The following is a 27,390-nucleotide window of genomic DNA, read 5'->3' as shown; positions in this document are numbered from 1 at the left end:
GCTAAATATAACGAGTTTTGAATTAATTGTGTTGGCACTGATGAATAAGAAAACAAACAAAGAATTAGTTGTTTCAATTGGAAAAATAAGGATTAGTTTCATCTCTCTCACTCTCAAGTATTTTGATTAGCATGTCAATATTAAGTTCTTTGATTGAAATTGATGCCCGTATAAAAATCATTTATATCGATTCCTCGCATATAAAATCCTTAAGAATGTCCCCTAACTATCGATCCCTCGCATAATTATAAGAAAAACTTAGAACGAAGCTCAGACGTTTAATAGCAATTAACATTTCAAGTCTATTCCTAGCACTCAAATATGTTAAGTATTGTTGTTTAGGTCCGAACCCTAAAAATACCTCCCGGTCAGATTTAAGATTCTCAATTTGTCACGGAAAATTAAAAGTAAAACAACAATACCAATAATCAATCAAGAACTGAATATTAATATATAAAATATCACCTCAATACATAAGAGTTTGAGCAGATTACTCATAATCCCAAAGGGTAGAATTAGCCACGCATACTTCTAGCACCTTCCATTCTCCCAATTGGTTACAATTCACTCTATGGTGTTTTCCTCTCAATCTGGCACACTAAGGTTGAGCCTCCAGCCCTCTATTTATCCTAGTTTTCTAGGGTTAGGTTGTTTCCTATGTCGCGCTAATGGGCTAAATGATAAAACATAAAAAAGGCTCAATCTTTCTTTGCATCTTTTTCCATTCTGGGACCTTCTATCTTTATCTTTTTAGCTCAAATCATTCATCTTTAATCCAAATCTCCAATCTTCCTTAGAAATCTGCAATTAACACCAAATTTGAGAATAAAATACTCTTATTCAAATAAAGATCATAAAAAATGTAAAAAGGTATAAATTAGGGATTATTTTATATGTAAATTAGCAATAAATCCTCATAAGTGCCTATATTTTAATATGAAATATTACTGAAATTAGACACTTATCAATGCCTGAAGCTGACCAGGCCACGTTGTTGTTGTCTCTGCAAAGAGAGATGGCTAAGCTAAGAAGAAGGAATAAAGAAGTGAGTAGGAAGAACGAAAAAGAGATTCAGGCTCTCCGGAGAGACAACGAAGACATGAAGAGGAAGCTGATCGAGGGGGGACCGTCCATCGTGCCGACTAATCTCGTCGGTAAGTCGGTCACTTCCCCCCAACCCGAAAGCAGTTGAAGAGATTAAGGACAAGGCCCCACTCAGGAGATGGATGGCGAGTTCTGTCCTAACAAGTTGGTTCGCACGACCGGTACAGGGGATTTTGTGTGCCAACACCCGTTTACTGATTCTATCATCGAAGTTCCGCTGCAGACAAGTGGAAAGGCTTCAACATGGACTGCTATAATGGCACAACCGATCCATACAAGCATATGGATGCGTACACCAAGCACATGAGCTTGTACACCGTTGACGATGCGGTCATGTGCCGAGTGTTCCTGATGTGAGTTGATTTAATTTATGGTGACATTTTTACTTAAGGTGGGATTTTAGCAATTAAAGGTGATGACCTAAGGAAGATTCCTACTGAACACGAACTTAACCAAGTGGTTAAGTAAGTGTGAATGTTCACTTAACAGAGGCAAAGATGAAAAATAAGATATAGTAAGGATGAGATGCAATTTGTGAAATTGAAATGGGTACAAGGTAAACATCAATGGTGGTCATGGCTTCCCAAATGATGCACCATACTCATGATTATGAGTGAAACCCAAGAGCAACAAAGAAGAGAAACTAAGAGACAAACACATAAAATGGATTGGAGAAATGGAAGAAAAATGGAATAAGAAAACTTATGATGGTGGGTGAGAAATGTCACACCACTTGGTGGGTGATGTGCTCCAAGATGAGTGTGTTGGCCGCCACTTGGGAGCTTCCCAAATCACTCAAGATAAGACCTCAAATCTAAGAGGACATAAGCCCCACTAAGAGCTCACACAATTTGTACAAAGTTTCTTTACTTCATTCAATTTTAGCTTATCAAATACAATGGGTAGGCCTCCTATTTATAGGTGAAGGAGCCTTAGGATTTGACTAAGTCAAACTCGCATCCTAGGCTTGTCCTTCTAGAAACTAAGTCAAATTGTCTTCCTAAAGGGTTTGGAACAAACTAAAATGATACATGCACCCCTTATTATGCCAAAGACACCTTATTCTAACCTATCTTTATTATTTAGACCCCTAAAGTGAGCCCAAATTATTTACAACTTCTTTTATTCTTTAAGAAGACCAGTAAGAAGAACATTAGATGCTCTGGTTTGTGTCAATTTCTTCCTCTTGTGAGGTATGCTAAATCCATGGCAAGGTCTTCACTTGATTGTTGAGATGACTTCTCATAGTGTGCATCCTTGGTCATCTCTTTGTTGGCTTGGTTTGCATCAGTTCCCCCACATCACTGAAGGGAGCGGCTCTAAGCTGGTTCACAAAGCTCCCTCCCAACTCGGTCGACAACTTCGTGACACTGACGTCTAAGTTTGAGATGCAATTCGCCACGAGTCGCTCGCATCATCTCACCTCCATCGCTTTGCTTGATCTTCTCTAGGAGAAGGGGAGTCTTTAAGAACCTTCGTTGACAGATTTAGCAAGGTAGCGATGCGCATTCAGAACCTTATCCCGGATGTAGCCATGAACCATATGTTGACAACTCTACGTCCGGGGCCTTTTGTTGATAGCCTTTGCATGCAACTGGCCGAAAGCTTGGATGAGCTTTAGAAGAGGGTTGCCACGTACATGCAGTTTGAGGAACTGAGGGAATTCCGCAACCAGGCCCGTACAGAGGCTAGTGGGGAGAAGGGGAAGGACAAGAAGGAGCACCAAGATCGTTGATCAACCGGGGAGATAGGAGAAGGGACAACCGGGGCTGTCGATTCTCAAGATATACCTTTAACAACCGAGAGGGTGAGGATTCTGGATTGAGGCTCTCAGCGCCGAGCTAATCCTTCCACCGAGGAAGATATCAAGTCCTAAAAATGCCAAACGTAGGAAACAATGTCGGTACCACAAAAACAGTGGGTATTCCATCAAAGAATGTCAAGCACTCAAGGATAATATTGATCGCTGGATATTTTGCATTTCGTCCAAGGTGTCCGAAGCACGAGATGGTCCCCCAGGCGGGACGAGCCCACAAAGCGGAGAAACTACTCTCCTCAAAGGGCCAGGGACAATCAACGACTAGAGCGTCGGCCAAGGAGGAACAACCCTCCTCGAGAAAACAAAAGAAGAGACCGCAAGGAGGTCATCAACACTATCGTTGAGGGTTCGTCGGTAGCAGAAACTCCAACAGTGCCCAGAAGAGGCAACTCAAAGACGTACACCAGGTGAATGCGGTGTCATTCTGATCGAGAATGCTGCCCATCACCTTCATCGATGATGATTTTAAGGGTGTTGATTATCGGTAGGACAATCTGATGGTAATATCGGTCGATATCAACAAGTTCACTATTATGAAAACGTTAGTGGACCAAGAAAGTTCAATAGACATCCTCTACTAGAAAACCTTCAAAGCCATGAGGATACCTGAGGAGGGGATTGTACCATACGATGTCCACGTTGTCGGCTTTACGGGTGAGAAGATCGGTACTAAAGGCTACATCGAGCTTTATACCACCTTTGGGAAGGGGAAGAACTGTAAGACCATCAGGATTAGATACTTGGTGATTTACGCTAACACCTCGTACAACATTATGTTCGGACGGTCGTCCATCAATTGGCTGATGACGATCATCTCGACACCCCACCTGGCAATGAAATTCACTTCAGTGTCAGGAGACATTCTCACAGTGCATGTCGATCAGAAGGTTTCTCAAGAATGTTATGTCAAAAGTCTCATAGTGGAACCTTTACGCAAAGAACGATCCCCAAGCGCAAAACCTCTTGAGGACAAAAATCTCCTCGCATGGAAGACCAGCCCGCACCAATGAAGCATACGGTCGCCATGGTGGACCTTGATCCTTGAACAATTGAAGACATGCTGGAAGTCAGGAAGGAGCTGCGTCGAGTGCCCTTTTTTACAAAGAGCACAGTAGTTGTGTCGGCATAACCATAACAGTTGTCGAGACCGAGTTGATGAATGTCACGCTGAAGAAGAAAATAGACCTTTTCGTGTGGATGACATCCGATATGCCAGGTGTGAGTCCAGATATCATGGCCCACAAGCTTTCGATATTCAAGGAAGCGCCCCCGATTGTGCAGGAGAAGAGAAACCATGGTGACGAGTAAAGGTTCGCAACCGACTTCATTCGTGAAGCCTGATACACGACATGGTTGGTCAACGAAGTGGTGGTCACCATACCAAATGGCAAATGGAGAATGTGTGTTGATTACACAAACTTGAACAAGGTCTATCCTAAAGATTCGTATCCACTCTTGAATATTGATCGATTGGTAGATGGGGAGGCCGACCACAAAATCCTCAATTTTTTGGACGCTTACTTTGGATACAACCATATAAGCATTCACCCTTGGAGCAAGGAGAAAACGACCTTTGTAACAAACAATGCTAATTACTATTACAGGGTAATGCCGTTTGGACTAAAGAACGCTGGAGCGACCTATGAGCGGCTCATGGATAAGATCTTCAAAGGTCTCATCGGTCGATGCGTGGAGGTGTACGTAGACAATATCATGGTGAAGTCCGACTCTTTTGAGCATGACATCAAAGACTTGGAAGAGGTCTTCAAAGCCCTCAGACATACAAACATGAGGTTCAACCCTTAGAAATGCACGTTTGGGATTGAAGGAGGAAAATTCTTGGGTTTCATGCTAACCCATTGGGGGATTAAAACCAACCCAGACAAGTCCCGAACGATCGTCGAAATGTGTCACCCCCAGAACATAAAAGAGGTTCAGCAGCTGATGAGGCGCCTCACCGCCCTATTCAGGTTCGTCCCTCGGCTGGCTGAGAAAATCAAGTTAATGGTGCAATTGCTCCGTAAGGCGTCCAAATTCAGTTGGGATGAGAAATGTGAAGAGATTTTTCAGTAGTTGAATAAATTCTTGTCTTCTCCAGCAGGTAATGTTGTTTGGACTAAAGAACACTAAGACGACCAATGAGCGGCTCATGGATAAGATCTTCAAAGGTCTCATCGGCTGATGCATGGAGGTGTACGTGGACAATATCGTGGTGAAGTTCGACTCTTTCGAGCAGCACGTCAAAGACTTGAAAAAGGTCTTCAAAGCCCTCAAGCGTACGAACATGAGGCTCAACCCTTAGAAATGCACGTTTGGGGTTGAAGGAGGAAAATTCCAGGGTTTAATGCTAACCCATCGAGGGATTAAAACCAACCCAGACAAGTCCCGGACGATCGTCGAAATGTGTCACCCCCAGAACATAAAAGAGGTTCAGCAGCTGATGAGGCGCCTCACCGCCCTATTCAGGTTCGTCCCTCAGCTGGCTGTGAAAACCAAGTCAATGGTGCAATTGCTCTGTATGGCGTCCAAATTCAGTTGGGATGAGAAGTGCGAAGAGATCTTTCAGCAGTTGAAGAAATTTTTGTCGTCTCCAGTAGGTAATGCAGTTTGGACTAAAGAACGTTGGGGTGACCTATGAGTGACTCATGGATAAGATCTTCAAAGGTCTCATTGGCCGATTCGTGGAAGTGTATGTGGACGATATTGTGGTGAAGTCTGACTCTTTCAAGCAGCACATTAAAGACCTTGAAGAGGTCTTCAAAGCTCTCAGGCGTACGAACATGAGGCTCAACCCCTAGAAATGCACGTTCGGAGTTGAAAGAGGAAAATTCTTGGATTTCATGCTAACCCACCAGGGGATTAATGTTAATCCAGACAAGTCCCAGATTATCGTTGAAATGTGTAGCCCCCAGAATATAAAAGAGGTTTAACAGCTGATGGGGCACCTCATTGCCTTATTTAGGTTCGTCCCTCGACTGGTTAAGAAAACTAAGTCAATGGTGCAATTGCTCCGTAAGGAATCCAAATTCAGTTGGGATGAGAAGTGCAAGAGATCTTTCAACAATTGACGAAATTCTTGTCGTCTCCAGCGATCATTTAGAAGTCGAGACCTTACTAGCCCATTATGGTATACCTAACGGTCTTTGAGGAAACGATCAGTGCAGCGCTTGTCCAAGTGGTGGAGAATGAAGAGCGACCGCTATACTTCGTCAGCCAGACACTCCAGGTGGCCAAAATGAGGTACCAGATGATTGAAAAGGTGGCCCTCGCCCTAGTCCTTTCGTCCAGGTGGATGTGCCCATACTTCCTAAACCACTCCATCATGGTAAGAACCAACTATCCCATTTTTAAAGTTTTATCTAAGTCCGACCTTGTAGGACGAATGATAGGTTGGGCGATAAAACTTTCAGAGTTTGACATCTGGTACGAGCCGAGAGGCGCTATAAAATCTCAATGCCTGGTCAACTTCTCCGCCAAGCTTTCACCTCTCCTCGACCTCTCAATTGGTTGGACGTTGTATGTGGACGACTCTTCAAACAGGATCGCATGCGGTGCAAGGGTCATCTTGGAAGAACCCAATTACCTACTCTTGGAGCAAACCCTCCAGTTTAGGTTCAAGGCCACCAACAATCAGGCTGAGTACGAAGCTCTCCTTGGTGGGCTGAACCTGGCATACGACATAGGGGCCGGCGAGGTAATTTGCAAGAGCGACTCCCAAGTCATGATCGGGCAGGTCAAGGGTGAATTTGAAGTTAAAGAGTCGTTGCTCCAAAGGTATTATCACATGGTCCGCAATGGTATGGCTCGGTTCCAGAGGGCAACGCTAAAACACATTCATCGACAGGAGAACAAGCGTGCTGATGCATTTTCTCGATTGTCAACAATAAAGAAAAAGAGCCACCACAGGTCGGTCAAGCAGATTTGGTTGAGACCCCCTAGTGGGAAAAGGTCGAATGCCTAGTGGGAACTAACGCCGAGACCAAAACTTGAAAGACCTCGATCATCCAATACCTTGAACACGGTACATGTAGGCTAAAAGAGAAGAAAACCATGAAACAGTAATGTTCAAAGTACACCATGATGTACCAAAACCTGTATAGAAGGGGCTACTCAACGCCGCTGCCGAAATGCATCACTAAAAACTATACTGAGTACGTCCTCAAGGAAATCCACGAAGGGATATGTGGCAGTAATTCGAGCACCCGGACAATAGCTGCCAAAGTTCTCAGGGTTGATTATTACTGGTCGACCATTCAGGGAGACTGCGCATAATACGATAATAACCGACAACGACTGACAGTTCATCGACCGAGGACTCCAATCCTTTTATGATGACCTCGACATCAAATCCATAACAGTCTCGGTTGAGCATCCCAGACCAATGGGCAAGTTGAGGCTGCTAACAAGGTCATCTTAAACAACCTAAAGAAGCGAGTCGGGAAAGCAAAAGGCTGATGGACTGAAAAGCTGTTAGAGGTCCTGCGGGCATACCGTTGCACCTCCAAGTCGTCTATCCAAAAGATGCCGTACAACCTAACATATGACACCGAAGCAATGATCTCGATCAAGGTAGGTGAGCCTATCGTCCGAAGGCAGATGTTCAATCTGACCCTAAACGAAGAAAGTCTCGCAATCAACCTGGATTTGGTCAATGAGGAGTGACGCAAGGAAGAATGAAGGAAAGTGTACATCCAATTGGGAAAAACCCTCTCGAATTCGAGAAATTACAGTTGCGGGACATATAACCTAGAGTGGTTGTCGGACAAAATTGTACCGAGGATGTGAATGCCACGTACCTCAAATTTTATTACAGTTGATTAATAAAATTTACGCACTTTTTCTTCATCCAACTGTTTTTCCCTAATGAGAGTTTTCGATTGGGAAGATTTTAACGAGGCGTTTCTCTCCAAATTGTTGGTAATCTAAGTTCGCATGTCAAAACCTCGATTCAATCTGAACGTAGCCTTAACCGACATACCCTGCTGACACCACACACAATGCCCTTCAGTTTGGATGTAGTCTTAACCGGCGTACCCTGCCGATACCATACATAACGCAGTTCGATCTAGATGTAGCCTTATTCGGCATACCCTGTCGATACCTTACATATGTGGTTCGGTCTGAATGTAACATTAACCGACATACCCTGCCGACACCACACACAATGCGGTTCGGTCTGGATGTAGCCTTAACCGACATACCTTGCTGATACCTTACAAACGCGGTTTGATCTGAACGTAGCCTTAACCGGCATACCATGCCGACAACACACACAACACGGTTCGGTCTGGACGTAGCATTAATTGGCATACCCAGCCGACACCTCGCAGATTTGGTTAGGTCAGAACCAAGCCTAAACATTAAAACGATCTACGAGTGCAATTCGGCCGCTTACTTAACTTGTTCAATTTTCTTTAATCAATTAAGATACTCGAGCGCTTATTAACTTGTTTAATTTTCTTTCTTCAATCAAATTGTCCGAACGACTACTCAAACTTAATCAATAAGCAAACAAAATGATCGTTGTATTCATGAAGAAGGGAAGGAGGCCACACCCCAACCTCGGAGGAAAAGCAATAAAAGGCGACATCCCGCTCGAAGGAAACAAAATACTAAAAGCCTAAGACATATTGATCTTCGCCTTTAGCACTTTCGGTCGCCACAGGTTGAGTTGCGCTCTCCAGGGCCCTCACCTCGACCCTCGATAAAATTCGACCCTCAAACACTTCACCTTTAAGGTCGAACTCACTAGACGATGTGGACCGTTGTAGAGGACGTGGGCCTGTCGAATGACCTGGAAGAAACTTTGGTTGAGTAGCTCCAAAGTCTCATCAATGTTCCTGTCTAGATTTGCCTCGATCGCTCCCTTCTCGGCCTTCAACTCTGAATTCTCGACATACAACACCGAGTTCTTGTTGTCGGCCTCCTCCACAACCTTCTTCATGCGGGCCATCTCGGTTGTCATCTTCGCGAGCCGCTCAAGCTCGGTCGCTTGACCCTCTACAATCTCTCGCTCGACGTCAGTCCGATCAAGCCTCCCCACGTACTTATTGTTAACCGCGAGAGACTGGTTCAAGTTTCCCGAAGCCTTCGAGAGCTCATGCTTCAATCGAGATATTTCCTCAGCATGGTGGCCCAGGTCTTCAGAACCCAGGCTAGTTAGGGCAAGCGCACAACACATCATCTCTCGATGCTACTCTACAGCAGGTCCTCCAAGGGAACCCTCCGGATGAGTTCTTGGGTTGGCTTCAGAAGGCTAATCTTGACCCTCCTGGAGAATTTTGAGTCACCCCCAACATCGATAGAGGTGACATGCGAACCTTCATGGTACGCTTGATAGTTGTCATTTTGCTATCAAATTAAGATGATTTTAGCGTAGATTTGCCTAACGCTAGAGAGATTATAGTATAAAAGTTGTCAGATGACCCAAAGTCGTTTCCCAACGAATCCAATAGTGATTTCAGTGAATAGAATTCAAAACCTATCTGCAAACAATGAAAATTAGCAATAATGGTAAAGTAAAAGGGGTTGTGATCGTTAAGCAGGAAAATATAAATGATGATTTAAATCAGTAAAGAATGCAGATTTACTCCCAAGTTCTTCCACCCATGAATTCCTCACAGGTTCTCTAAAGATTATTCATTTCTCAATCCTCAACAGAGCTAAACTAGATTGAACATGCGCCAAACCTAATTCAACTGAAGCTCACCAGTAAAACATGCGTCTACCGGTTTAATCAATACCCACTTTGTTCCATGTGTATACTCCAAGGGAATGCTTATCTCCTCTCTCTTGAATCATGCGCCCAAGAAATTAATTAGAACAATACGAACTAACTAAGAAACCAAAGTTTAAGATAAGGAAGACTCTCAATCATGCGTTCAAGTACAAACTCTTACAAAAACTAGTTTTCTAGGATATTAGAAAATTAAAACAATTGCTTTAAAGAATTAAAAAATGAAAACTTTTATTGATCAAAACCTCAGAACTCAATGGGGAATCACAAAGGAATCAACCAAAAAGTTTAGTTTTTCATGCGAAGGCAAAAGAATTACAAAGAAGAAAAGAAACTAAGAAAACCCTATAAAGCTCTCCTCTTTTCTCCTTGAGACTTGTGTCTTTTTATAGGCTTTTCTTTTCCAATGATATTTGGGAAAATATTGTAGTTTAAATTTTGTAAACAGTTTCCAATTTTCCATAATTATTTTTATTTTGCAGAAGATTTACTTCCAATTATGTTTCTGGGATCTTATAGCTTTTATTTTCTCTTTCTTTTCCTCAGATTTGTTTTCTGTTTCAATTAAAAGAAGCAACTTGGACTTTTGCATATTTGGTCCATTCATAAAGGTAGACAACTTCAGATCATTTACCCTAAAAACACAAAATTACAAAAAATAATAGTTAAGAGGTCCAAATAAACCTAATTATATCAATATTAATTAAAACAACAGATTTATTTATTATTATAGTCCAATAATCTATAATTAAAGTTATTAAGTGTGAATAAATATATGTTCATCAACGCTTGAGAGCAGGAAGGTGGATCGGTCGGTTAAAGTCATCAATCGGCAACGAGTCAACGTCAATTAGCGATAGACAGGGAAGGGGTGGTGTCGACATCACCCCAGACGAGCGGGTCATCATGGCTTTACTGCCCCCTCCCTCATCCTCTTCTTACTCTTTCCCGAGGGGCCATCATCGATTGATCCTCTCCCGGCTACAAGGGATTCAATGCTCGGTCAGCCCTTACGCTGAGCGGCCCTCTCCTTGAAGGCATCTAACAATTCTTTCGCCAGATGAGCATCTTGAACCATGATTTCTACAATGAAAAAAGCAAAGTCAATTTAAGAAAAAGTTACCGATGCTATTAAATTAATTGCGTACAATATCGTACAATATTGTATACAATATAATTTGATAATTTTAATTTTCTTATTACGATTTTGGAACAATAATAATTGGGAATGAGATCTGAGATGGAGAAGAGAGTGGTTTGAATGGGAAAAATCCTAAATACATACACTACTGATGAATATAATAGATGTTAAGCCAAAAATACAAGAGACAAGATATTATGTGAAATCGACATATAATATTCTAGGGATGAGGATGATGATTTTTTCAATTTAATTTAAAAAACAAGTGTTATACCAAATGCAAAATTCTTTGCATGGAGGGTTGGTCTGAATAGAATCCAAACTAATGATAATTTATAAAAAAAGAGGTGTAATCTTGGATATAAATCTATGTCTCATGTGTCAGCTACAACCTAAAACTATACAACACCTATTTCTGGGATATAGTGTAGCTAATTATGTATGGAATAAATGTTTTAAATGGATAGGAATATTAAATGTATCACATAACTCTGTGTTTTATCATTCGCTGTGCCAGTTGCAACCTAAAACTATACAACACTTGTTTCTGGAATATAGTGTAGCTAATTCTGTCTGGAATAAGTGTTTTAAGTGAATAAGAATATTAAATGTATCACATAACTCTGTGTTCAATCATTCCCTGTCTCAGTTGCAACCTAAAACTATACAACACCTGTTTCTGGGATATAGTGTAGCTAATTCTGTCTGGAATAAGTGTTTTAAGTGAATAGGAATATTAAATGTATCACATAACTTTGTGTTCAATCATTCCCAGTGTCAGTTGCAACCTAAAACTATACAACACCTGTTTCTGGGATACAGTGTAGCTAATTCTGTCTGGAATAGGTGTTTTAAGTTAATAGAAATATTAAATGTATCACATAACTCTGTGTTCAATCATTCCCTGTGTCAGTTGCAACCTAAAACTATACAACACCTGTTTTTGGGATATAGTGTAGCTAATTCTGTCTGGAATAAGTGTTTTAAGTGAATAGGAATATTAAATGTATCACATAACTCTGTGTTCAATCATTCCCTGTCTCAGTTGCAACCTAAAACTATACAACACCTGTTTCTGGGATACAGTGTAGCTAATTCTGTCTGGAATAGGTGTTTTAAGTTAATAGAAATATTAAATGTATCACATAACTCTGTGTTCAATCATTTTTACCACTTTCACTGTGCAGACCTGAATAACAAGCAGAATATGTTATGGAAAACTACGTAGATAACTGTCATGATGAGAGAGATATGGGACCAGAGAAATAAAATAGTATTAAAAAATTGAGATTTTTTTTTGGATTAACACAATTAAAATGTTAAACATTAATTACAAATTTAAATAAAATACATGTGTTTTCTTATCCAAAGTAGTGTAAATGTCTAGAATCTTCCTTACAAATGAATTAATCACTAGCCAATATTTTAATATGTATTTTCTTTTATTGAGATTTGTACATGTTATTTTATTTTCTTTGTTTTTGTGTTTTTCTCATTTTTTTAGAGACGAGTAACACAAATGACTGTTTCTTTACAAACCAAAGGGAGTGTTAGTGAGTGATCATTTAAGAAGAGCATAAGGATGTTAGAAAAAATTTCCCTTAATTATCATCTTAAACTTAAAAAGATATAAAAGATGAAAAATAAAAATTCTTTCTTTAAAGTTAATAAATAGAAAGGAACAAAAAACAAGTACACATCTTCCAATGACAGCAGTTGCCTTTGCCCTGGGTAATCCTATCATCACTCTTTAGCCGTTGTTCATTATTCATCAATTCAATAGGCAAAAGCTAAGTCACAGTATGGTCCAATCTCATTTACAATCCATAAAATAAATTAATATCATATTATTTATCTTTTAATCAAACATATATATATATATGTATATATTTAAGATAATTATTAGATGCATAAATTATTATGACAAAGGAAGTTTTAACAAAAAAATATTATATTAAAAAATAGAATACACTTGTGAATTTGTTTAAGTATTTAGGTAAGATACTAAAAAATGTAACTCCAATCAGAAAAAAATTATTAGTGATTTTTGAAAGGCAATAAGAGGGACATGAGAGGGAATAAATAATTGACTCCCTAAAGTCAAAGAACATTAATACTGAAACAGTGCTTACCTTAAGTACAATCATATTAATTGATGGGGTTTATGTCAACTAATCAGTTTGCTACTCCAATAACTTAAAATTAATGACAATTTATTATATTTCACTAAAATAACCCCAATTTTCCATCAAATTACACAGATAAACTATTCCATCACATGTTGAGAATTTTATCATTGAGAATGGGACCATTTGTGGAGTTTTTGTTTTCTTTTTTCTTTTTTTTCTTTAGATTTTAGGGTTTGTTTGAGTGAATTAAGATTTTTTTAAAATAAAAATAAAATAAAAATTAGATTTGTTATTAATTTTTTCAGTTTATTTTTTTTTTGAAAATATTACTTTTTTGTTCAATTTTATGATTAGTTGTAAATATAAAATAATTTTAAATGTTAAAAAGTTTGAAGTTTCTTGGTAAAGTTTTGGTAAAATTTAGAAGAACTTATAAGATTTGGGATGCACAGATTTGAAGAAGGAAAAAAATGAGTATTGTTAGATGAAATTTGATCTATTGATCGGTGAATTTTGACTAAAAGAATTTGATTATTTATTTTACTTAGATTTTAATAGTCCGTCTGTTTTTATATAATATTTGTTTAAGATTTTTTTATCAAAATAAAGACAATATTTAATGCTTATATTTTCATTAAATTTTAAATAAATAATCTATTATACTTATTTTAATTTATTCTCTTCATTTAACTTTAAATTTTTAATAAAAAAATAAAAAATAAGATATATTTGAAGAAAAAATATTATCTTAAAATTTAAGAAATAAAGATAAAAATAAAAATTTGTTAATAAAAAAATGACATTTATAAAAGGTGAGAAAAAATATTTAAGAGGAAAAGTCTGTTATTCAGAAAAATATGTGAATGGCAATTACAACCTCATAACTCTTTGTAATTCTTGTGAGTTTCTATTTAGAATCACAAACTCTTGTGAGTTTCATTTGCTTAATGACCTATTTTTCTACTTTTGAAGTTTTGATAATTATTAGTTAACAATTTAATGTGTGTTAAAGTTACCAGTGTGTTACTAATACTTTTTCAAAGACTAAAATGCACTTTTAGTTTCTCTTATATTGTTTAGTTTAAGTCTAGTTTCTTAAGCCTTAAAAAGTTTCAATTTATTTTCTTTTTAAGTTTTTTAATAGACTTAGTTGGCTTTTTGTTAATTTATTACATTAACTTGATTAATGTGGTAAGATCAAACAAATTACAAAAGATGTCTTATGAATGAGTCATTGTCATCATATCAACAAAATGAACAATATTATAATGAAAAAGAATAACAAATAAAACAGTTTAATAAAAAAAGACATTTTAAGATATCAAAAAAATGCATTTAATAGTATATAATTTTAGTTAAGCTTTTTACGTTAGCAAATTATTATTTAAAATTTATATATCATCTCATCAACCGAATAAAAGTTACTGTAGATATTTTTTTCAATGCTTAAAATGATTATGATAAAAATTAATAATCTTGTCATATTTTATTAATGTTAAATGATAAGAAAAGAATATTGCATGGTATATATTATAATTAAATAATTAAGTTAAAGAGATATAATATAATTAATTAGTAAGGTTACAGTGTTATTTCCGGATCTAATTGACCATTTTCAGTTATGTACAAACTATAATTATCAAAGATTAAAGTTTCATTTATTTAACTTTACATATATTTTGACTTATTCTTATAATTACTTGAAATGAAAATTTTGAAAACCCTAGCTATAAATAGTAATAATGCTGTAAGTTTTTAATCTTTATTACTTTCGGTTTAGCATTTGGTGACAAGTTTCTGTGAAGAACAATGATGTCTAATTATTATAATTTTTCAAGTCTTTGCTCATTCTATAACCACTGGAACTGAAAACATCATTATTATAATTTTTAACATCTCAAAATACAATTTTTTGAACAAACAATGAAATACTAGTAAAAGCTTATAATGTTGAATTACACCACATTTATTTCTCTTAAATATTCATTTTATTGACTAAAATAATTTTAATATTCTTATTATTTAAAACCCATAAACAAAATCATATAGCAGGAAGCACTGTCTTACTTTGCTGCATAATTATGCAGTAAAAATTATGCAGTTAAAATTATGCAGTAAATTAAGCATTCATAAACTTTGATCTTGTTAAATTATGTTGAAGATTTATGGAAGGATAGGATCTGTGTAGAGAGAGAAGTATGATAGGAAAGTGTTGGGAAAGATAGGACCTGGTGACTGACTCAAACAGGATTGGAATTAAAAAATGGAAAAGTCAAACATTTTTTGTCATTAAGAAAGTTTTGGTTTCCTCAAAGGAGTCAGAATTCTAACGCATGCTTTTACTCCTATTGCCCCCATTTTATTATTGCTATTAATGCACAACTTCTCTCCTTTCTACCACCAAAATTACTCTCCATGCACCATTTCTTTTTTCTTTTATTCCAAAACAAAAGTGTTGCTAACAATAACTCATTCTACACAATTCAATACCAAGACCAAACCCCAATAATAAATTTGTTAATATCACCTCTTTCACATCTCCCTACTAACTTTCCCAATACTTCACCATTTCTCTCTCACCCTCTCTCTCCTTTTCTCCTCAGCCATGGAAGATGATGAGCCATGCATCACCACTCTAAGCCTTGGACTAGGAATGGGAGGTCATGTGCCTAAGAAGGACAAGCAGAAGCAGAAGCTCCCTTCCTTGGACCTGACGTTTGATATTTGTCCAAGGAGAGAGCAAATGATTCACGTGGATCATCAACAACAACTTCATGATGATAAGGCAAAAGGGTTGTTATGTTTGAAACACCCCAATGAAAATAACAGCCCTGAGAGCAGCAACAACAGCAACAACGGCACCAGAAAGAAACTGAAGCTTACAAAGGAGCAATCAGCCACCCTTGAGGATATTTTCAAGCTGCATACCACTCTTAACCCTGTATTCATTTCTCTCCCTTTCATTATCCTTTCTGATTTTTAATTTCATAGAAGCTAATTAAACTGCATGTTCAATTATGATGCTTTTTTATTAGAATCTTTCAAGGGTTTGTTCACAGGAGGTGGATAATCAAAGGGTTGGTTTTGGTTTCACATGCAGGCACAGAAGCAGGCACTTGCTGAGAAATTGAATTTAAAGCATAGACAGGTTGAAGTTTGGTTTCAGAACAGAAGAGCAAGGTTTCTTAAACTTTATGATCCTTTAACGAGTTTCAATTTCTGGGGGTGTTCAGTTTTGGTTCTATGATTCTATGATTCTATCTCATTGTAGCCTTTAAAATTTCTCTCTTATCTTCTCTTCTCTGTCATGTTTAGCAAGGACAAAGGGATGCAATTTTTTTAACCTTTTCCTGTTGACTTGACTATGCATTAACCCGTGTTATATTGACTTTTCAGGACCAAGCTGAAGCAAACAGAGGTGGATTGCGAGTTCCTGAAGAAATGCTGTGAGAAACTAACCGATGAGAATCTGAGACTGAAGAAGGAATTGCAAGAGCTGCGTGCACAAAAGGTTGGACCAAAACCATTGTACATTCAACTCTCCAAGGCCACAACTCTGAGCATTTGTTCATCGTGTGAGAAAGAGTTGAAGCCTAAAGAAGGGAAGAAAGGGGGCATTACCGATGTGGTCCGAAACAGCAGCCACAAATTGCAGAACAGTGTAGGTGTAAAGGGCATTTAGAGGGAATAAGGAACTCATAATTTGATGGAAGATAATTGGAATGTCAGAGTCAAATATTGATGATTAATCAGGAAAAAAGGAAAGTACACATCCCCAGTCCCCACATCGAATAATATGCATAGTCGTGTAGGACTGCTTGTGGTATAGGCCAGCTAGCTCCACAGTTAAGTTAACTTGCCCTCTCTTTCTAGTCATTCAAATTCATCAAAATTAACCAACTATTTCCTTTATTCCAAAATGCTTCATTTCTAAATGAAGAATTGTTACTTCTTTTTATTTTCAAGCACAATCATAAACTGGTTTCATTAATCAAAAGCTTATTGTTTTGCAGTAACAAATCACTAGTAATCCTGAATTTAATCTCTTTAAAACAACATGTAAAAATGTTGTGAATATGAAAAAATGTTAATATTTTGTATGGTTGCCCAGATAATTCTTTTCTTTAGTTTCTTTGGTAAGTCTTATTATGTGTTTAAACTTAGAAAAAGAAACAAAAACAAAGGAATGAATATGTTTTTTTTTTTTAATTTCAGTTTTAGGATTTTAAAGATTTTTATTTGTTTTTAGAGGGTGCTGTATGTAAAGACAGAAAATTATTTTAGATAGTACTTTAATAATAAATTAAAAATAAAAAGTTAGGATATATGTATAGTATTTTTTTAATTTTTTATGGTTTATTTTGAAAAAAAATTGTCAATAATTTTGAAAGAACTTAAAAATAACCATTAAAGTGCGATAATTCCATCATGAATTTAAAATTAGAATACTTTGATATGATTGATGATAATAATTATTAAAATTTATAAAATGATTAATTTGTAGTTAGTTGATTTTCCAAAGAAGAAAATTAAACTTGTTTTCTCCATGACGTGAAAGATGGGTGTGGACGTTCAAATTCTTTCGTTGAATGAATCATTAACAACTTCAATTTAAACCCTTCTCCAAGAAAACAAGTTGATAAAGAACAATGCACGTGTTCAACCAATAGAAAAAAACACTTATTTTCTTAATCACTTTTTATTGATATTTTAGCATGGAAATCTTCTTTCTTCTTGGGTTATTAATCCATAATGTCACATACTTAACGTAACTTAAGATACACACTTCTTTTTATAGTAATTAGTATGCTTTTTTTTTAAAAAAAGCAACAAAAATCTTGGGCGTTTAGAAAACGTGTTATAGTAAACCAAAATGAGAATTAAAAAAAAAGAAAAAATTAAGAATGTTTGATAGATTATGATTGAGTGTTAATTATAATATCTAATGATCCTAACCTATATCTTAGAATATTAGTTCGAACTAGTCAATTGTCTTGGGAAGTTTAGTGTGTGAACCAACAACATCAATTTTGATTTATCTTTGTCTCTTTCTTGGTGTGCTTTAATTAATTTTATGGTCAATGGAGCAATCCACAAAACAAAGTGTCTCAAATTAATCACAATAGCTCAATGGCCATTGGTGGAAAATGCTAAGGTCTTTCATAAGCCACACCAAGAAGACACAGACTTCACCATCTTCCTAGAAACTACTAATAAGTGTGAACTTTCCCATTTAATCTTTACATATGATTAAGACTATTTTTTAAAACACATTCTTAGTAAGACAAATAATAAATCCAAATATGTTAATATAGAGTGTGATTGTGTTATATTATAGTATAAAACATAAATATTTGTGAGAAGTCAACTACTCTAAGTTCCACATTCTTATTTATTTTTCATTATATATATGAAAAAGGAAATGTCAAAAAAAAAAACAACTTTGTCACCTCTATATCCACATTTTTGAATTTAAAAAAAAAAATTGAGTCATGTTAAATTTTACAATTAATAATTTACAAAAAATAATTCTTTAAAATATATTTTATTTTTTATTTTTATTTAGTTAATGTAAGAGATTAAAAAAAATAAGGTTTGAATGGAGTGATTACACTAATGATTCTATAACTTATAGGTAAAGAAAATAATTATATGTTATTGCTATGTTATTGTTATGTTATTATTCATTTGTTATTGTTGGTTTAACAAGTTAATTAAATATTAATGAGTGACTGAACAAGTAACTAATAAGAGACTCTTATCTTTTATAGGGCTTGTAGAAAAACGATAATAAGAATATTTTAATGGAAATTACATTAAGAGATATAACATTATATTAGTTGAAGTTATGAAAAGGAACATTAATTGATAAAAAAATGCTTCTAATTTGTTTAACTGTTATACTTGAGGAACTGAAGCAATGCCTTTTCATTTTGACCTTTCCTTAAATGCAATAGTAATTAAAATTTGACTAGGATTTAGTTCACAATTTATAGTTCTTAATTGAGTCTTTGACTAGATGTTTTTCCCGGGAAATCTGCTCAATTAAAAAAGTGAAAAGAATTTAGAATATATATATATATATATATATATATTAGAAAATGAATATGAACAATGTAAGTAGATATTTAGGCAATATCAGATAAAACCAAATTAAATACATGATAAATTAAGTATTTTTTTTAATTATCTCAAATTCTGAAAAAGAATTATAAATATCTGAAGTAGCATTGTATATTTGTCCTTCCATATATTTTATTAGTATCTTCAAAGCAACGTCTGAAATGACTATTGAAATAATATATATAATTTTTATGTGAAAAAAAATAAAGGAAAACCTAACTTTGCAGTTTGTTTTCAATAAGATTCTCATATTGCATTACTTACTTTTATTTTTTTCATAAAATATTATAAGGTTTAAAATAAAAATTCAAAATGTTGCATCTCATTATCTAACAAATGTTTCTTTAGATGTTGCTTTGGTGTTTGATACTGTCACTCAAAAGTCTACTTTTTTTACTACTTGTCTGATGCCAATGTTGTTCTGGAACCTAATATAAAGGTACTGCTTTGTTCTTGAAAGAATGTGAAATTGTTACTAAGTATTTGAAGGGTGAGACTGACATGGGAAAACCTCTTAGTGATAATGGAGATGATGTTGTTAAATCTACTAGGAGGCCTAAATGTCCTAGAAAAGGTTTTAAGATGTCTGCTAATAAGAAATGAGAGTTTTTGCTTTTCTGGAATCTTTATCTATAGGTCTTGTTTTGGTTCTATTGTTTGCTCCATTGTTTCTCTTTGGAGTTCTTTGTTAAAAGGTGGTAAAAACCTATATTCTGATTGGTTTAGATTTGAAGTTCTTTTTTATGCATGTGTTTGGAGCTAGTTTTCCATATTTGTTTCTTCTTTTTTTAAATAATACTTTTTCATGTAATGGCAGGATGCCTAACATAAAGTTTTATTGGAAAATAATCTTTTTTTAAAAAGTCATTGGATTTGAAAAGGAATAGTTTTTTTTACATATATAAAAATTAATATATAAATAATTTATTTTAAATTTTTAGTATATTTTATATATTGAGCTATCCAAAAATTTAGTACACTTATAAAAAAAATTTGGTATCCTCAAAAGATTTGTCACTGGTTATATCACTACAAGAAAATCATGAAATAAAAACCATTTTAGAAACCAGGAATAATTAGTTGCTATAATGACTAAATTAGAGACCATTTTAGAAACTAAAAAAAAATTGGTTTCTAAACTAATTTCTATTATTGTTAAATAGTTTTTAAATTAGTATCTAATTAGCTACCAAAGTTTTAACTACCAATTATTTAGATTCTAAATTTGGTAGCTAAAACATGGCCAAACACAGACTGTCTATCATATATATACATACATTTAATTGATTCTGATTTAGTGACTAAATTAGAGAACATTTTAGAAACTAAAAAAAAATTTGGTTTCTAAACTAATTTATATTATTGTTAAATAGTTTTTAAATTGGTATCTAATTAGCTATCAAAGTTTTAACTACCAATTATTTAGATTCTAAATTTGGTAGCTAAAACATGGTCAAACAGAGACTGTCTGTCATATATATATATACATACATTTAATTGATTCTGATTTAGGGTTATGCAGATTCCACTACTAGTCATCCGGGATATGTGTGTAAGAGTCATATAGCTGTAGAAAATTGTATACAACTGATCTGGAAAAACTGAAAACTAGAATATATCTTCAAACTATATAGATCCAACACAACACTTTATAGAGATTTCTACTTATCAGAAATGTCCCTTGTCTACAATAGTTTGATACTAGAATACAACCTGTAAGAACAGTAGTAATACCTGAGAAATTTGTTGAGAAAAGAAAGGAAGGTATTTGTTTATAGAGCAAACAACAATTTTTCTATTAGGACCTTGATTTATAGTTTGAGTATTATGTAGTTTGGGAGGTCCTACTTCTGCTATCCAACCCAAATTTGGAAAATGAATACACTCACTCCTACTATGATCTCTATGTATATTTATTTATATTTTTTATAAGTAAAGAATAAATAAAATAAAATTAGATACTTCATGAATGTCTCAACCCTTATACAGACACTTTAGGGGTGTTCCAATCCTTGTACAGAAAATGATCAAGGTCAACTTGCTCAACACCTGACTTACAAACATTCTTCAAACTCTATAGACCACCAAATTAATCCTCAATTGAAAGGAATGGTAAGCCACATCAAAAGAAATCAACATTTATTCTATCAAGGTCCTTATAACCAATCTTTAGTCAAAACAATACACACAAAACATCCTCTAATACAACCAAAAGCCCACAAACACATCTACAAATCAAATTCCCTCACCCACAAAAACCACTCAAAATTGAACCCTCTTTCTTCAAAACCTAATAAAACTTTACGTGCCTACTAACCTGTCCGAAAGACACAATACTTGTTCATAGCTTCAACAACTATACACCACAAGACCCTATATAAAAATCCAACAAACCTGACCGAGAACCACATTATCTTTTCATAACCACACCAACAGTAAAATAAAGATTTGCCTACTTCATAGTATCAATAGCTATCTACTACAAGAACCTGCACCAAAATCCAACGGTCGTGAACATATAGAAATTAACATTTTACACTACATCATTTTTTTCAAATACTTTATACAACACATGAGATCCAAACACCAATCTAAATATGAGAAGTTCGCCAAAGAATCTCTATGCATATAGTTTCTATTTTTTGGCTTGCACATTTTTAAAGGTTTTGTATATGGATTATATGGACTGAACTTTTTATTTTTTGTATGCACAATTTTGAACACTTTTGTGTATGAATGGAAGTACTATAACCACTTTTATATTTATTTATTTATTTTACAGATAAAAATTATTATTGTTATTTAAATAAATTGATTTATTAAATTTAAAAAAAATCTGTTCCACAACTTTTATTTTTAACTAGATAATAAATTTGTATTTATTTTTTATCTTTTTTTTTATTTAAGAAGGGATGTTTAGAACAAATTACAAATTGTTCATCTGATTGGTCTTGGTTATTTATCATATATTTCTCTCTTATTAATGTTTAATAAAGAAACTATCTAAACATAGGCTCATTCAATAAATAAACTTCAACTTAGATGCAAGAAAGAGTCACACGAGTTAGTGTCACTAATTCCAATCTCTTCAAACACTTAGGATTAGTTACTAATTAAGTTTTAAATAAGTGTATTTTTAGTATTAGTTTATAGTTTTTAGTATTTTCTTTAACTTTACATGTAAACATCACATGTTATTCGAACCACTTGATGACATTGGATGGTAGATTAAGTCTCCTTAAATTACGTTGAAAAATTTAAACTTTGACTCTTTAACATTGCTCCTCTATGATTACATGTGTCATTAATTATAAAACTGAGAAATGGGTAAGGTCAAGTAATTACTATGCAATTAAGAAAGTTAATTAAGAAAGTTAATGAGTCACCATTCACAAGTTGTACAAAGAGGAAGGCTATCAAGTTAACCCTCTGCTTGATATATAACAGAGTTTATCCATTAAAAGTATTTGTTCTGTCTAAAAAATTCTAATAATTAGTTTTTCAGATAAATGATTAATTGCTATTGATATGAAATTGTTTTTTTTTATTTGAATGTAAAACATTTAAAACTTTGGGCGAAGAATAATGAATCGAAAATTCAATGAATATTTTTGTTTTTATAGATGATTTTAGTTTTTTTTTACTAATTGAGAATTATAGGTTAAACTGACTTAGTTGACAAAAATATTTATATAATTGGATCAGGTATCTAATTAAATCATTTGCCAAAATCTTTCACTTAGTTTTATTTAAATTTGTATCATGGTCATGCTATTTAAGGTAGTTACCAAAATATATTTTTATTATTATTATTATTAATGTAATTCATAACAAAACAACAATGTTTTAGAAAATAATAGTATAATATGAAAATATTTAAATATTGTTTTGATAAGAAGATAATATCTTAGATTAATCATTTATCTAAAACTTGAAACTTTATCCTAAAATGTGTATTTAAATTATATTAATCTTAAATAACGTGAGACTATTTCTTGATTTCAAATTTGTTGATATAGTATTATAGGATATTTTGAAATAATTTTAAAATAACTTATAAAAAAGTTAAAGTACTTAAAAAAAGTCTAAATAGTTATAGATTACAAGTGCATGTCCGAAGGCACGAATTATTAAGCCAGATATAATTTGTAACTCAACTACTCAAATTCATGGCAGTAATGAAAGTAGTAAACCATATATATATAGAAACTTGAAGAAAAGGAAATCTACACTCTGAAGTGCAAAATTAATATGTGCAATCTCTCCTGCATAATTCTGCAGCAGACTAGCTAAATATATTTTGTAAATTGATTTTGTTGAGTTGAATTCGTATAAGGGTGGAGATGTTTTTGCTAATTTTATTTATTCTTCTCTGAGAAAAAACAAAACACTCTGAAGTATTGTTTAAATTCCTCCCTCCTTTCCTTTCTTTAAGATCATGGCCCCTAATTATCCAACAAATTCAATAACTTTTTTTTTGTTTAGATTGGTGACTATAGCCTTATGGGTAGGGAACACAGATTTGTGATCATATGGGAGATGTTAAACCCTCAGATAATCCTCTCAAACAATGGTTTTCATCATCCTTTCCTGGTCTTCGATCCAGAAAGGCTGGCCTCATTGGTGTTGTCACCATTTCAATTTTGAAAGTCAACAATGCCACAATTTCTGACATGGGAGGCCTCAATTGTGGATCAGGTTGAAGACATAAGAAAGCCACGTGGATTGCTTGCATAACATCCTTTTCTACGAATCCATCTTGTCGCAGCTTAGGATCTACTATGTCCAATATCCTTGCATTCTCGTACAGTTTCCATGCCTATACCATGATATGATTTGATTTGATTATGATATCACACATCTAAATTCTCTTAATGGGACAACTGATATAAGCTACAATAATTTTTTTTCTCAACCAATATGTTTGTATATTACTTATTGGAATCCAACAATTTATAGAAAAAAACATAAAATGTGTATATGGGAATAGAAAATATGTTGTCTTATTCTCAAACTAAAAATTTCTGTATGAATTTGAAGAAATAGAAAATAGTGTACAGGAAACTGGACAGAAAGAGATCATGGTGCTAGCTTTTATCTGGCAATAATTGAGAAAAAAACTATGTATGTGGAAATGTGAGAACTTACATATTCAGGGAGGTACTGCATTTCTGATGGCAAAGTTTGGTCTGTGTTTTTCCTGCAACAGATTATTTCAAGCAAGAGTACTCCAAAACTATAGATATCTACCTTTTCTGATAATTCCCCTCTAATGGCATATTCAGGAGCAGTATAACCTCTGTCCAAAAAATAAAAACCAAAAGAAAAATGGCATTTATCAAATGAAACCTCTTATCTGTAGATAGTTAAGTTGTTTGGCAACTGAAAATGCTTCACATTTTAATAAAGAAGTGACAAAATGGTTTAAGAAACAATAAATTGTCAAACATCTTATTTTCTTTCACTGATCATTTCATGTATAAACTAAATCATTTTACACATAAAGTATAACAAAATTGATGTCATAAGAAAGATGATTTAATACTCATGTACTTCACCCAATCACATAAAATAGTATCAAAGATGGTGACTTTAATGATATGCTGCTGCTGGATATGATGGTGTTGAAATGTGTGCAAACATTAAAAGTTCTGAGCAGAAGGGCACTGCTTTTGCAGTCTGGGTAGTTGGCAGCACTAAAATCATAATGAGGATGAAATTGCTCTGAACCATATGATGAACTAATAATGCTATATGGCAATTTTCATTCAGGGAATACTAAGAAATGTCATTTTAATTTGTTCCAATAAATGGCGTACAGTGTTCCAGCGAACTGTGTGCTAAGGTAAGCTTGGTCTTCGGGGAAAAATCTAGCTAGCCCAAAGTCCCCAATCCTTGGCTGAAGCTTGTCATCAAGAAGAATGTTGCTTGCTTTGATGTCTCGGTGAACAATTCTTTGGTGTGAATCCTCGTGAAGGTATTGTAGTCCTCGCGCTACTCCCAGAATAATTTGGAATCTAGTTCCCCATTTCAGAAATTGATCACTGTTTTCTGCATTCAAGAAGCAGTCAAAGAAAGAGTTGTTCCATCAAAACAATCCTAAGCTCCTTCAAACATTCATCAAACAGTGGCCTAGGTGTCCACTATATGAACATTCCACTACAGAAATAGTGCTATAATAACTAGAATGATCCTAGACTAAAGTAAATGAAAGTGATAGTTGATAATCATGATTAAACCAAAGTTTCTCTAACTAAATGTTGATTAAAACACCCTAGTTTGATGAGAGTTTGAGTATTTGACTTTAATTAAAATTTTGGTTGCTTATTCATCAATTTAGGTAATGAATCTCTGGTGCAAAGTTGATAATACTGCTAATTTATTCTAGAACTCTTTTTAATAGAGCCAAGAGTTCAAATAAATAGTATTGTCATTGGTGAATTTGTATAAGTTTTGGAACTTTAGTCCTTGTATTGTTCATAATTAAAAAGGGCCAAAGAGGATTAGAAAAGAAAGGATACCATGTATAAAGAGGTCCAAACTTCTGTTTTTCATGTATTCATAGACAATTATCCTTTGTGGCCCATCTATGCAGCATCCAAGAAGGCGAACCAGATTTTTGTGTTGGATACTAGTGATTGTTCTCACCTCTACCAGAAACTCTTTTTCTCCCTGCTGGGATTTGTTGAGAGACAATTTCTTAACCGCAATTAGCCTTCCATCTACCAACTTTCCCTGTCAAAACATAACTATAGTTAGGAGACATTAAACTGCATATAAATGAACCTAAACATTTGCTGATTATCTCACAATTAGAAATATGGTCTAATTATAACATATAAGTAAGTAAAAACTTCACTTTATCGGTTGATTGTGAGATGAGTTAAAACTTAAAATTTACTTTCTGAAGTAGTTCATGTTAGTACAAGGACGATATATTAGTTATGGAGATTCTTATGACTTAAAATGTTGTTCAACTTTCCTATTACTAATCAATGTAAAATTTCACTTGACATGCTCTTACTTTGAAATGTTTTTCTTTATAGGGTGTTATGATCAAAAGGCACTGCTTAGTTAATGACATCTTACAAATTTGATTTTTAACCAAATCCAATAGTACCCTGTGATCTATGTGACCAATTCCATAATAAGATAAGACTGAAAAAACGGGTGATTTTACACAGTACATAGATCAAGTTATTAACAAATATATTCTCTATTAAACCAAGCTAGTTATTAAATATAATGTTTATTATACCTTGTAAACAGGTCCAAATCCACCACTTCCAAGAAAATTATCAGCATGGAAATTCGTGGTTGCATTTTTCAGTGTCTGGTAGTCAAAGCAGTTAATTGTTCTAAGGTTCCCACTAAAGAACTCCATGGACCCTGTGTGTACATATTGAAATTAATTAACTTCAATATGTATAAGATATTTGATTGACCATGCAATTATTTCTTAAGAGTTACCTGACTGTGGATTAGATGAAAATATCATCTTCATCATATCTGCTGATTCATTGTGTTTCATAATCCCTAATTAAGCACAAACACAAACATATATTCATATGACACGCACAAATATTAAACGAACTACAAGGTCGTAAAGATTTTGAGTGTTGTGGTTTCACTTATGATGTTTTTTCTCATTTCTCAAACTACCTTGCTTCTCTGTAGTTGTAACTGTCATATTCTGTGGTTGCCGTTTTATACGCTTCCGAAATACATATAAAAAAATCAACACGATGGCCAGCACAATAATTCCTCCGAGGATGTAAAACAATGCTTCAGATTTGTGTTGTGTTGTCCTATTAGAGGGTGAAGCTTCTGTTGCAATCAATCACAAACTTTGTCAAATATCATATGATTCATGATCCATGTTCTAGACTAGGTAAAATGAAAGATGATACATCTAAGAGGTTCTACCAAACACTTGTTTGAAGTAGTTACAATGTTTGAAACTAGTTGATGACCCTTTAACAATTTCTTTTCTTTTGGGTATGAAACTTATCATCATAAGCTCATTAGATAAGCTGTTTACTGTGCCATGTGACTGAATGTGGTTTTAACATTGAACCAATTAAATGCTACTAAATAACCCTGAAGCATTGTAGCTTTGATGGGTGATCAAAATGTATGCATGAATTTGCAATTGCTATAACAAAAACAAGTTTGAGCCACTGGTATATATCACAGTGACAATGGTGCAGAAACAAATTGAGAAAACAAAACCTTGGAGTACTCGGAGAGTCATTCTGGGGGAGGAAACCAATCTTTTTGTGGTTCAATTTCAACCTCACAGACTGGCTTTAGACATTGGGCAAAAAATATGAATGGA

General features: G+C 34.4%; 2 protein-coding genes across 2 annotated transcripts; one reads left to right on the top strand and one right to left on the bottom strand.

Annotated features, from left to right (window-relative positions):
• The first annotated feature begins 15,409 nt into the window (after nt 1-15,409).
• Nucleotides 15,410-16,755, top strand: LOC137821128 (homeobox-leucine zipper protein HAT22-like). The gene is made up of 3 exons (XM_068625572.1): nt 15,410-15,870; nt 16,030-16,109; nt 16,326-16,755. Exons 1-3 carry the CDS (start codon nt 15,535-15,537, stop codon nt 16,609-16,611), a joined length of 702 nt encoding a protein of 233 aa, XP_068481673.1. The 5' UTR covers nt 15,410-15,534; the 3' UTR covers nt 16,612-16,755.
• Nucleotides 16,756-23,580: 6,825 nt separating this feature from the next.
• On the bottom strand, nt 23,581-26,241 carry LOC137822441 (cysteine-rich receptor-like protein kinase 44). Its single transcript, XM_068627328.1, has 5 exons — nt 26,173-26,241; nt 25,701-25,787; nt 24,694-24,776; nt 24,201-24,351; nt 23,581-23,871 (listed from the first exon to the last, which is right to left on the bottom strand). Exons 1-5 carry the CDS (start codon nt 26,239-26,241, stop codon nt 23,581-23,583), a joined length of 681 nt encoding a protein of 226 aa, XP_068483429.1.
• Between the last annotated feature and the right edge of the window lie 1,149 nt (nt 26,242-27,390).

The sequence above is a fragment of the Phaseolus vulgaris genome, chromosome 9 (assembly GCF_000499845.2).
Source record: "Phaseolus vulgaris cultivar G19833 chromosome 9, P. vulgaris v2.0, whole genome shotgun sequence".
NCBI lineage: Eukaryota > Viridiplantae > Streptophyta > Magnoliopsida > Fabales > Fabaceae > Phaseolus > Phaseolus vulgaris.
The sequence above is the reverse complement of the archived record's forward strand: the minus strand, read 5'-3'. Positions and strand labels throughout refer to the sequence as shown.

What these genes read in the sequence shown, in the direction of transcription:
- LOC137822441 (XM_068627328.1), bottom strand. Translation starts at nt 26,241, where the DNA reads ATGTACTGTGTAAAATCACCCGTTTTTTCAGTCTTATCTTATTATGGA. An exon ending in TTGGTCACATAGATCACAGG is followed by an intron (nt 25,788 to 26,172) that starts GTACTATTGGAT and finishes ATGTTTTGACAG; the next exon opens with GGAAAGTTGGTAGATGGAAG. An exon ending in AAAAAGAGTTTCTGGTAGAG is followed by an intron (nt 24,777 to 25,700) that starts GTGAGAACAATC and finishes CATATGGTTCAG; the next exon opens with AGCAATTTCATCCTCATTAT.
- LOC137821128 (XM_068625572.1), top strand. Translation starts at nt 15,535, where the DNA reads ATGGAAGATGATGAGCCATGCATCACCACTCTAAGCCTTGGACTAGGA. An exon ending in TGCATACCACTCTTAACCCT is followed by an intron (nt 15,871 to 16,029) that starts GTATTCATTTCT and finishes TTTCACATGCAG; the next exon opens with GCACAGAAGCAGGCACTTGC. An exon ending in TTTCAGAACAGAAGAGCAAG is followed by an intron (nt 16,110 to 16,325) that starts GTTTCTTAAACT and finishes TTGACTTTTCAG; the next exon opens with GACCAAGCTGAAGCAAACAG.